At 42.8% G+C, this 12268-nt stretch overlaps 1 protein-coding gene across 6 annotated transcripts in view; it reads right to left on the reverse strand.

Annotated features, from left to right (window-relative positions):
* The window catches only part of cadpsb (Ca2+-dependent activator protein for secretion b), a 98934-nt gene that overhangs the window by 35406 nt on the left and 51260 nt on the right, over positions 1-12268 (reverse strand). For all 6 annotated transcript variants that reach the window (XM_061833471.1, XM_061833468.1, XM_061833470.1 and 3 more), the window contains exons 6-12: positions 12025-12258; positions 9197-9318; positions 6954-7065; positions 5470-5609; positions 5089-5155; positions 4532-4640; positions 4251-4463 (exon numbers count right to left, since the gene is read on the reverse strand). In XM_061833471.1, coding sequence (XP_061689455.1) covers positions 4251-4463; positions 4532-4640; positions 5089-5155; positions 5470-5609; positions 6954-7065; positions 9197-9318; positions 12025-12258 — 997 coding nt within the window. The remainder of the gene's footprint in view (positions 1-4250; positions 4464-4531; positions 4641-5088; positions 5156-5469; positions 5610-6953; positions 7066-9196; positions 9319-12024; positions 12259-12268) is intronic.

A 12268-nucleotide genomic window follows, 5' to 3' on the forward strand; every position in this document is an offset into this window, starting at 1 on the left:
AGGAGTTTAAGAGGTGCCACTATGTTGACATTAGGGACTCTCTGTTGGCCTAAGCACTAAACTTTATAAAATTCTGACCGGCTTGACCGGCACCGGACGATAATTAGCATTTTACGACAGGGTTTTTCTCGCGAGCCACATTGTTGTTCCGGTTTCCCTCAGAGAGCTGTTCTGATTGCGAATCAAAACAAATATTTAATCATCTCATCGTATTTACATCACCAATTTATGAACTAGTTTAAGAATCGGAAATCAAGGGCAATGTGTTTTTCAACTATTCACATTTGGTAACACAAAAATGCTTGTAATATCTCAACTTTAGCATTTATGATATATGACAATTAGAAATGTTAGTACAAATTTTTACAAGAATCATGGAAATTGACATTCTAAATTTGGTTTCACGGTCAACATAAAATCATGTGGCGGGCCAGATCTGGCCCCCGGGCCTCGAGTTTGACAGATGTGGGCTATAATGTTGTACTTCGTCGAATGATTGTCTCCGTAAAAGATATTTATTCCGCATTTCTATCATGGACAGTATATTTGAATCAAAAAGTCAGTTTTTTTTTAGCCTTGTCGTCATTTCATGTAGTACTCTAAATACTTGATCACCAATGAAGTTATTAAAAAAAAAAAAAAAAAAACAAGTCGGCAGTGTGGGAAAGACAACACGCCTGGGTCAGTCTACAAGACCAATTTGGTCTTGCACGATTGCACGATGTCAGAATACAGCAATGAAATTTTGTATTCCGATCACACCACTTTGAATGATCGCTAGGCTTATCTTGTCAACTCAAACGCGACAAGTTCTACTTGTTAGCGTGGTGACAGCAACAACAACAACGGATCGCGCCACGTGCACTGAAAGAACAAAATGGGGGAAACGATGACGATGACGTTCATTTAAGACTTGCTTGAGGTATGTTCACATACTTTTAGTACGATACGGCTCGCAAGCACGAAACGTTATATAGCCTAGCAAGCTAGCGTCAACGTTAATGGTTGTGCGTAAACAGTATGGTGATATATAGCAGTTTTGTAAAAAAGAATTTACTGTATGGTGATAGTAGGAAACTTCTTGTCTCATCCAAAAGCATATTTCTGAATATGATTCATTGACATAAAAAGTTTGGGTCACCCAGACAATCTCGTGTTTTTTTAAAAACACTGTTGTACTTGCTGTATACACTTCTTTACAAAGGTTTGAGTGTCAATTATAAATGTCCTTATTCAGCGCAGTTGTTTTTTTATTTAAATTTAATATTACCTTCATTGAAAAAAAATAAACATTCGCGCGTGATTGCAATTTAATTTGGTGTCTCCAGTGGCCACAGAAATATTTGACGTGTTTAATAAGTACAAATGCAACAACACCACTGTGGTCTGCTATTTTTGTTTTGGTTGAGACACACTCACACATGGTTACACTTAACACGCACACCCTCTGCTTTCACAGATGACCATTTTCAGAGCCATGGGTTAAATTCCCTTTGCGGCCTGTTGTCAAAAATGTTGTGCTAAAGCAAAGCAGAGCAAATTTATTTGCATAGCGCATTTCATACACAACGTAACTCAATGTGTGTTACGTGTTTAAAAGCATCTAAAAACAAAGAAATAAAACATTTAAAACAGAAAAAAAGACAATTGAAATATTGTGCAGTGAAAGAAATATTTAAAGATTGAAATAAACGCATGAGAAAACAGTTTTTTTTTTACCTGCCTTTAACAACTTTCACAGTTGGGGCTGATATCATTTTTGTTGGCAACTTATTCCATGTGTGTACAACATAATAGCTGAATTCTGCTTCGCCATGTTTGCTTTGGACTCTGCACTATTTGGCCTGAGTCAGTCGATCTCAGAGCTCGACTGGGTTTGTATTCCATTCGTATTTCTTTCATGTATTCAGGACCTAAGCCATTTAGTGATTTATAGACTAGTAGCAGAACTTTAAAATGCTATTTTAAAACCGACTGAAAGCCAGTGTAGAGACTTTAGAATTGGAGTGATATGTTCTGTCCTGTTTGGTCAGAAGCTGAGCTGCAGATTCTGAATGAGGTGCAGCTGTTTATGGGGGAGTCCAGTCAGAAGACCATTACAATAGTCAAGGCTACTTGAGATAAAAGCATGAATGAGCATCTTGACACATGCAAGCGTTCACTCTCGATACGTTCTTCAGATGGAAAAAGGCACTTTTTGTGATTGATTTCATGCCACTGTTGAAAGTCAGGTCGGAATCTATTAGAACACCAAAGTTTCAGTGGTTAAAAACACTTTTTTTTTTTAAATTGACCGGTAAAAAAAAAAAAGAGAAAGAAATACAAATGTGCTTATTAGTATGTCTGAAATGTGTACAGGAAGTCATTGCAAAAGCTCTAAAAATAAAGAGTTCGCTTTGTCCTCTTTTGCTTCAATTCCTCTTATTTCCTCCTTTGAAAATAAATCATGTTCCAGCTGACGAGAACATTTGCTGTAATGTGTCAGTCTTCCTCTCGGAATTGCTTTTTATTATTACTCCGTCCGACGAATGGCTCGGCTTTTCGGAGGGCTTCTTCATGCCCGATGATAATTCACCAATTTTTGCCAACGCATGAATCCTGGTGAAATTCAACACGCTGTACAGTTGGTGCCCCGAACACAACCCCTCAAAACTCAGTTGCGCTCCTTGGAAAGTTTGGAAATAATACCCCGTGGCACCAGCTCAACTGATCACCCCGAAAAAAGGTGACATGTCTATCACGGCAGGACTCGCTTAAAAAGTCTCAAGAGCCCATGAAATTGAACAGGAAGGCAATCATTTTTGACAAAACTGCGCAATCCTATAATGCATCAGTCCAAAATGTACTATATGCCAACAAGTACTGCTTGTTCCGTGGTTTTTATTTCTTGGATCGTTTACTTTCGTGTTTATTTGCGATTCTTTTTATATATTACGTAGGCTAGCATACTTCGAGGGTAAAAGGTTACCTCTTAAAATAAAGAATTTCCTTTTAAAAAGTCCAATCAGAATTCTTCCCGGGACTGTCGTTTAGCACTGCAGCGGAGTCAGGAGGGAGATGTACGTTATGATCCCAGTGCCATTCAAGACCACCAGGGGGGTGAAACATGTTTGCGCAGTGTTCCACAATGTTTCAGGGGAGGAAGTCGGGGGGGGGGGGGGTGGGAGATCGGCGGGGTCGGGAGAAATCGGTGAGGTCGTGTCGCCGTGGCAACACTTTGAATGGCGACAGCTGGCGTCAGAGGAGTCGACTAATCACAAGAACGATCACATACTGGACAAAGAAACCAATGGAGAAACAACAAAGAATTTATGTGATAGGGTTCAGAGGAGCTGAGCCAATTATCTAAATGCAGTTTCAATGCAATTATGTGGTGGAAGGAAAACAATATACACATTTCGGGGGATTTATTTTGGTGATTTTGTTTTTGAAGAACGCCAAAAGGTTTGTCGCTTGACGATTTTCCTTACACAACAGATTGAAAAGATGCGAATTGTAAATCCTTATTATATTCCGTATAGCAGGATCTATTACGAAGGAGTGAAACGCGGTATTGTGAATCAAATCAGTGAGTGGGTCGGAAAGTTTGTTATTGGTATTACGTAGCCGACTGAGAATGATGTTTGAACTAAAACAATTTGCAGTAAACGTGAATTGATTTCAAGAGCGTTTAACAGACATTGATGAACAGAATTGGGGAAAGATAAAACACGACTAGGGACAGTCTTACCTTCACTTTTCTACCTGACATGTTGAGTGATTAGAAGGTAGCGGTATACTGTATAAAACACTTCTGGCCACCATTCAGTGCATAAAACAGGCCTAAGGTTTGCAAACGACAGTAGGACACGCTGACGTCAGCTTGAATTCCACCCCAGCGGGCTTGAATGTTCAGATCTCATGTGAGGTGGTTGTTGTGGTTTCGCACCACGATGATCGCACCTTTCTTGAGTTGGTCATTGCTAGTAAGCTGATGGGATTGCCTGTAAGGTTGGCGCCTTTGGGAGTGGTTGGAGTGAATGAGTGGTGGTCCAAACCATGAGAGGTCAAGTCAAGGCATGTGTCTGAGTGCGTGCGTGCATGTGTGTCTGTGTCTGTTTGTGTGTATGTACTTGTGTGTTAGTTCTACCAGCACGTTTGTGACCGCAAGAGTGGAGCGCATGAGCGTGAGACATTCATGAGCCGTCACTGCGTCGTGGACGAAACTACCGACGGTCTACATGGGCGTTTACGTGCTTCGGCCTACTTACAGAACTGAGAGATGGGAGCATCCATTTGGGCCGCGGCACCCCCTTTAGAGTTAAGTTTCTGGACCTGAGTGGGTGGGACAGGCTTGTGGGACTGGCCGGTGGCGCGATACATGGCCTGGACCCACAGGATGCGGTCTTGCTCGTCGTCGCTGGCGAAAATCACAGTGTCGCCCTCCTTCACAGCGTTGAAGAAAGCCCTTCCGCCGTCCAAGCCTGACAGGAGAGTAACGAGCTTAGATATTCCTTTAAAAAACACAATTTGGAGACTGAAACCAGCTCACCTGGCTGCGGGTCACTGTAGTCCACAGTGTAGCCGTCCAGTTGGAGGAGCTCTTGTGGTTCTGACTTTTTCTCTCTGTAGCTGCACATGGCGAACGTGTACTGACTCACCTATGGAAGAAAATATGAGACCGCTCTTCAAATATATCAAATCAGATGCGGACCAGTCATTGGATGTGATAAATGGATCATAAAAGAACATTGTAATTTTACGTGTGAAAAAATAACAATTTCCCCCCAAAATGTTGTACAATACTACTTAAAAGGCATGTTTAATAAAAAATATGTACTGTACTTATACAAGATTTCCTAATTTTACAAGCGAAAACTTGTGATGTTCCAAGAAAAAAGTTTGAATGTTTCGACACGTTTTAGACCTTAAACTAGATGACAGACGTTCAGTGTTGTGTGTTAAAAGTTCAAATTTTATGAGGAAAAAAAATTATGGGAAAATTGTTTTGGTATAACCTGAAAATTTTGCAAGTTGGATAGGGGAAAAGTTCAAATGTTCTAGGAATATATATATATATATATATATTTTTTTTTAAATAAAACCCACCTGCACAAGAACAAAGAAACGCTTCTTCCAGCGCTTCCAGACATTCTTCCCAAAAGCCCACATATACCTGCCAAAACATTCGGCAAACACTGAGACACAAAAGCAAAAGAAGCGCCTCATTAAAAGACATATTAAGAACAATGTCCGGTGCTGCTTTTGCACAAGATGGCACATTTGTAGCCCTCAATCTTTGTTGAATGATATCAAGAACAATCTTCAAAATCAAAACTGAAACGCTGATCCCGGCGTCCACCAGAGGGTGTCGTGTACTTGCCAACGTTCTTCCGCGGTACACGACAGAAAGGAGGCCAAGGAGCTGAGAGTTAACTAAAAAGGCTCGGAGAACCGACGGCGCCTACGGCCGCCCAGTTTCTTACTCACCCGCAGTGCTTCATATTTTGCGGTTTGTCCATGCGAATGGCGAGTTTGATCCTGAGGTCTTGGTCGGGGCAAGCTTTGGTCAAGGTCATTTTGTGGAGCTCAGACTGCTTGGGGCTGTTGGGAGTCGGGTGTAGAACAACCTGCATTTGGAGCAAATTAAAAACCACGAGGTGAATGGTTTTTGTGTGTGTGTGTGTGTGTGGTTTCTGACTGAGCCGGCGATGTGTCTGACTTGTTCTGCAAGTGAACAAACAAACGAAAGGAACGGAGGCAGAGAAACATGCCAGCGCTCCCCGCTGCCTCCGTCTCTAATCCCTCTTTGGTGCATTAAAGAGCTTTGAAGAAGTCAGACTTCCTGCCAGTGTTGCTTGCAACGGGAGAGCAGAAGGCCTCGCCACAGCCAAGGTCACCTCTACTTCTGGGACCGGAGAGTGATCGGCAATATATCACCGCATTGCTACCTTACCCGGAGGACCGCTACATACTCATTTAACCAGATAAAGTAGAATGGCTTAAAAAAAAAAGGCATCAGTGGTAGCGCGAGGGCGACCTTGGATAACCTACTTCACTGGTCTTAGTATTTGTGGCATGTACAAACTACGCCGCACATTTAACAGATCACATTTCCATCCAACCATCCATTTTCTTTGCCGCTTATCCTCACGAGGGAGTGCTGGAGCCTTTCCCAGCTGTCACCGGGCAGGAGGCGGGGCACACCCTGAACTGGTTGCCAGCCAATCGCAGGGAACATTGAGACAAATAGCTGGACTCACAATCACAGCTAGGGGCAATTTAGAGTGTCCAAATTAATGTTGCGCGTTTTTGGAATGTGGGAGGAAACCGGACTGCCTGGAGGAAACCCACGCAGGCACGGGGAGAACATGCAAACTCCACACGGGCAGGTCCGGGATTGAAGCCGGGACCTCAGAACTGTGAGGCCAGCTGAACCACCGCCCGGATCCCATTTCAGCATATAATATTTTTATATTGACAATTTATGGCTTTTTTTTTTTTTTACTTCTGTGACTTCGTGGGTTCAAAAGTGTACAAGGGTCCTTTGGGCGTTTTAATAGATGGAAGTATATCACGGACGCTAATGAGCTCAACAATTACGTGCATGTAAACATCTTGCTCAGTTTGCAGGTACTTCATTATGTTCCCCCGCATAATGTAACGAGAGAAAGAGAGGTACATGGATAAGAAATCTCAGTTTTGACACTTCCTAGATCAGGTCACTCCACAGGATTACACGAGATGCCTGCTTCTTGTTCCAAAAATATTATTTAAATAAGATTTTCTTCTCTGCCCTGCGATTGGCCGGCAACCAATTCAGGATATACCCTGCCTCCTGCCTGTTGACAGCTGGGATAAGCTCCAGCACTCCCGCGAACCTCGTGAGGATAAGTGATTAAGCAAATGGATGGATGGATTTTACAACATGATTTCAATAAATGTTTGTTTCGAAAGGGAAAACAACGCGTTACCCTGCCCAGCTCTTTGTCCTCCAGTGCCAGAACTCCGGTGCTCTCGGTGAACAGTTTCACCTTGACAGCAGGCAGAGGGTGTGTGGTGGTGAAGTCGCCCTGGGTGCCCCAGCTGAAAGACACGGCACAGATGACCCCCCCAGAGGTCAGTTTCCATGACAACCCACAACACTAGAGACTTTATTGCCTTGGAGTACTTTTATAGTGCTGTCTGGCAGAAGGGTTTGATTTTCCCACCTCCACCTTTTCTCGCGTAAATCAAATGGGAAATAAATACGTTATATGGGCATAAATTAATAAAAATGTAGGCTCTATTTTGGATATTGTGGCCATCACTCTGCAACATAACTGCATAATAAAACAAACAAACAAAAAAAAAAACGATCAGACAGCCCATTGTTTCTAGACACACACTAACAATAATACTGCATCTTCCTGATGTTTGGGCTGAATATATTCTGTTTATACGCCACATATCTTAAAATCTGAACTCGGCAGGTTATGACAATCACAATCCACGCGCATCTTACCACCCAGAGTGACTGAGTGGCTGGCTGTACAGCAGGAAGACGCCAAAGACCTGCGAGACCCGGGTAATCTCCATTTCAGTTTAAAGGGACAACAACAGTGCGGTTCTGAGAGAATTCGTGGCCGTTTTTATTGTGCACTTAAGCGGCAACACTAACTGTTGACGACAGCTCATTGCTTTGAATGCTGCAACCTCCTTTTCTAAGATATGTTTATCTTGTTGTTGTTGCAAACATGACGCTGTCCTGCAACATTTATATTAACATTGATTTCCGCAGGTGTGACCAGTTTTGTCTTCCAGTCTTATTTTTAAAACAGTCTTGACAAAATGTGGATTCGAACACTTGACGACTTCACACAGCATAACTTAACTGTGTATCACACCAACCATTTAATGAGAGCCAATACAACACCTGTATTAAAATAATATTTATTGACAAAGATAAATTATTTGAGTTTTGAATGGAATATTAAAGAGGTATGTAGCCAACAAAATGCGACCGTGATTGTAGTTTTTAGTCGTGTAGAAAAGCATTTAATGTGAGACTTTCTATAATACAAATGATAAAGTCCACCTTCGGAATATTTTATATTTTCTTAATGGTAATATCCAAGTTTCAAGAAAAAATACGCAATTGAGAACTCGTGCAGCAGAGCGCAGACGCTGCTGAGGGGCCAGCGATGATCCTGCATGGCGGCATTTGTGCGGCATGAAGGTGACCTTGTTGCGCAATCTGAGGTGCGTTAATAGACGAGACAGGGCTCGGCTCCCACATTGTCTCTCCTTCTCCAGACACGTAAAACTGTGGAACCCTCAAGACTAAGTCAAGAGAAGAAAGGACTTTTATTACCAGGAAATCGGAAAACCTTTTTTTTTCTTTACTTTCTCATAAAAACATCTTAGAAGTGTGAATATGGGACACGTTCAACTGACAATCTGAAGAGAATAGTCCACCTCATAGTTTTACTGAACAGAAAAATTCACCAGCTATGCAACTGACAACAACTAATAATTGGAAATCGTGCTTAGAATTAAACATCCTTCAATGTGATATATCACTTGGCCTCATCTCAGCTGAGTTTGAGACATACACAAGAGGGCACAAATGGAAAACCCAGGCAACCACGGGGAGAACACGGGGAGGCCGAAATTTGGATTGTTAGGCAAATATGCTAACCATTTGCCCACTGTGCTCCCTAATTTTACAATAAAATGCAAAAGAATTTGTGCTCAAATTGGAGTTTATTTCCCTGACGCAGAGAAGCTTGTCATTAACAATTTTGTCAGATTTGAATGATTAAAAAAAAAAATTGCCGAATACATAAAATGAGGCTTCACAATAAACTTAAAAAATTACGCCACTGAAACCAAAATGTTTGAGCTGCAAAAATAAACCCGTGAGGCTGAAATTTATCCCATTGGGTAGCTGCTACAATGAGGCACTCTAAAGTGGCCATTCCAGCCAGATGCCCTTGTCCACACACTGGCTGTTACAACAGACTTTAAAAACAAAACAAAAATAAAACCTTCCTCTTCTGCCTTTATTGGTGATGTGAATGTACTTCGGGCTGACAACTTGGCGCTGTAATTGGCCACACCAGCGTAAAGCCCGGCCTGCCCGCACATCGGCTGTCACGATGGACTTTGACAAATAACAAACTTACACTTGCTCTTGCACCTTGCAAACGTGTACGTGTTTGTGTGTGTGTCTTACGTTGGCTTGGATGCTTCCGCTTGGTCAGTCTGAAGCTTTTCCCCTCCCTCCACTTCCATGGTGCAGTACACAATCCTGTTGGGGGCCAGAGACTTCAGGCCCTGCACCTCCATGATCACCACCTGTAAGGACACACGCCACAGGAGTCTTTCCATCGGCAAAATTAAGATGAACGGGACAGGACAGGTGGAGATGTGTGCCCTGCGACTGACTGGCCACCAGTTTAGGGTGTGGTCTGCCTTTCGCTGGGATAGGCTCCAGCACTCCCACGACCCTTGTGAGGATGGGTCGCTTGGAGCACGAAAGGCACAGGACAGGATCTGAGCAGGGACAATCTCTCGTACTTAAAACACTGCCCCAGGAAATTTCTATGAAAGTGAACACACTTACCTTTTGCATCTGTACGAGCATCTTTTGGGAGTAATTTATCAGATTAAATATATGAGTGGCTTTTAATAGCTCTGAGATTAGGCGGCTAAAAATGGCAAGAGGAAACGTAGAAGGGGGAGTCAGAGGCAAAAAATGGCTTTCCAGATTTTAACCACACCACTTCTTGCCACCGATGTATTCTATGTTTAAACACTCTTAGTGTACAGTGCACATTCGGAGCAGGCCTGGTGACAGGACATGCGGTTATTACGAAAATTATGAATTCATTACCTCTCAGGGGAGGTTTTTGTCATTGCTTTTGTTTGTTCATAAGCAGCATTATGCACGAGTACGCAGCCAAAGCACAAGCGGAACAAAAGAGAGAGTTATTGCAGCGAGAGACAGAAAGTGAGCGCGACAGGTCATCTGGGACAAAGATACACCAAGTAAAGAGTAAATAAAGACACTTGCCTCTCCTGCTGGAGTCATAAAGTCTTCTGTCTGTTCTTATTTGTATTTCTCTCCAAACAACAGCATTCACGCCTATCAACAAATTTTGCTTGACATTTAGCAAGGGACTGAATTCTGTGAAACAATTAAGTAAATGAAGCCTTTATACGGAAACTTTTGAGTAACTTGACAATGAACCTTAATGATAATAATACAGTAATCCATCAAGTATGCAGCAGGTGGTTAATTTTGAAGTTGATAAATTTGGCACTGAAATGGTCATTATTTGATCGTGCTGAATGTCTCTGTGCCCTCAGGGCTAACATCCAAGTCAAATGCTTCCAGTTTAACTGCGGACTCTCATTTTGCCAAAGCACATACTTTGTTGTTTTCTCTTGTGGGACTGTGGAAAGCAAAACAAAAATATACGCATTCAGAAGGCTGCCATGTATGTATCAAAAGGAATATTAGACAAAGACAAACCATACTTTAACCGGACATGGTGAAGATATTTTTGTCAGATTTCAGAGGGAATTTTGTAGGTTGCAGCGTCAGTTAGACAGCAAACATGCAGCATAATTGGGCTCTGTGGAAATGATAACCCCCCCCACCCTCCCTTCCACACACACACACACCTACATGTGCACACACACACAATCAACACATGCACATATGTAACCGTCAAAATCTCGCTTTGCATTCATTGCTTGCAACATTTATCAGAATGATGCGCCTATTTCAGCAGTGAGCTGCAGGGACAAAAAAAAAAAAAAAAGTGTTGCATCTCGCACATGGCGCACTCGGAGCGGAAATAGCTCTGCATTATGGGGACCGAGCTGTGACGGCTCCCCGTTCCGAGTCGCTAGCTCGGTCTGAGACAAGATGACTCATACCTGGCGTTAAAGAGCAGGTAAAGGAGGATTTATGTCAAGTGTCGGGCTGTTATTCACGCGGCTTCTGTTCAACCGTCTGAAGAAGTCTGCTGTCTGTTTCTAAACTTAGTCAGGTGCAGATAAGGAGTCTTCGTGGTGTCTGGTTCGGACAACTACATGTCCGCCGAATGCTAATATGTTCTTACACACGGGTTTTAGATATTATTGATTGGTGGTCTGTCCTAAAGTCAGTTTGGACAAGCTGATATGTGGATGCACGGAATCAGCCACGTCCAAATTCAGGGGCTGCAGCTATGGGAGGTTATCACATAATAATAGCTTCGTTGAAGGCTATCCCAGTTGTAAAATGCTTCCAGTGCCCAGAAATGTTGCACTTTTTTGTGTATCACTTGGGGGCCCCCCATCCCAAGATTCGCTGCATACCAATGAACGTGGGTGTCCAAATACAGAACGACTGAATTTCACTTTCCACTGTGCTGTGACTGACACGTCATCATTCACCTCTTCTGTGATTCTGGTGTGGTGGTTTCTTAAAAGTCTAATCTGTGTTGCAAGATGTGGGGCAGAGAGGACTGCTTTTTTTTCATAGATACCGTATTTTTCGCACTATAAGGCGCACGTAAAAGCCTTTAATTTTCTCAAAAGCCGACGGTGCACCTTATAATCGGGTGCCCCCTATATGGCTCAACATCGAGCCTTTAGTGCAGCTCCATGTAATGGATGCATCATGTAACCCCAGCCTCTACTCTACCGTCTATTCTATGTGCCTTATAACGCGGTGTGCCTTATATATGAAAAAAAGTTTTAAAATAGGCCAATCATGGAAGGTCGGTGCGCCTTATAGTGCGGAAAATACGGTAGATTTACTAATATACTACTGTCAGGTCATACAGGGATTTTTTTTTCTTCTTCCAAACAGTAAATTCCTGTCCTGCATGTGACACGTTAATAAAACTAACGTGTAGCCGTAAAGCATTAAAATGCAAAGCTCAGGGCGGGAAGATATGACTCAATTGGACACGCGAGACCGTATTCCATGCAGCAGTGGTTAATGTAGCTTTTGGAGGTGCCATTAAATGCTTCACCTCGTTAGGTGGGTCACTCAAAAGACTTTACCTCCAAAGTGAAGGACAGGACCACATCAGACTTGGACAGCGTGTTTTCATCCTCCTGGCCCATGTCGATGATGGAGGTGTTGTGTCCTCGCTTCAGCTTCTGGAGCTTGAACTCGCCACCTTTGGACACAGGCATGCTCTCCAGATTGGCCATCAGCTGGTTCACTGAAGACTTGAGTTCCTCAATGAACATGGCTTCCATGTCTTTTGATACAAACTTGGGGAACCTCCCTCCCTGTACAGAG

The sequence above is a fragment of the Syngnathoides biaculeatus genome, chromosome 10, assembly GCF_019802595.1.
Source record: "Syngnathoides biaculeatus isolate LvHL_M chromosome 10, ASM1980259v1, whole genome shotgun sequence".
Taxonomy (NCBI): domain Eukaryota; kingdom Metazoa; phylum Chordata; class Actinopteri; order Syngnathiformes; family Syngnathidae; genus Syngnathoides; species Syngnathoides biaculeatus.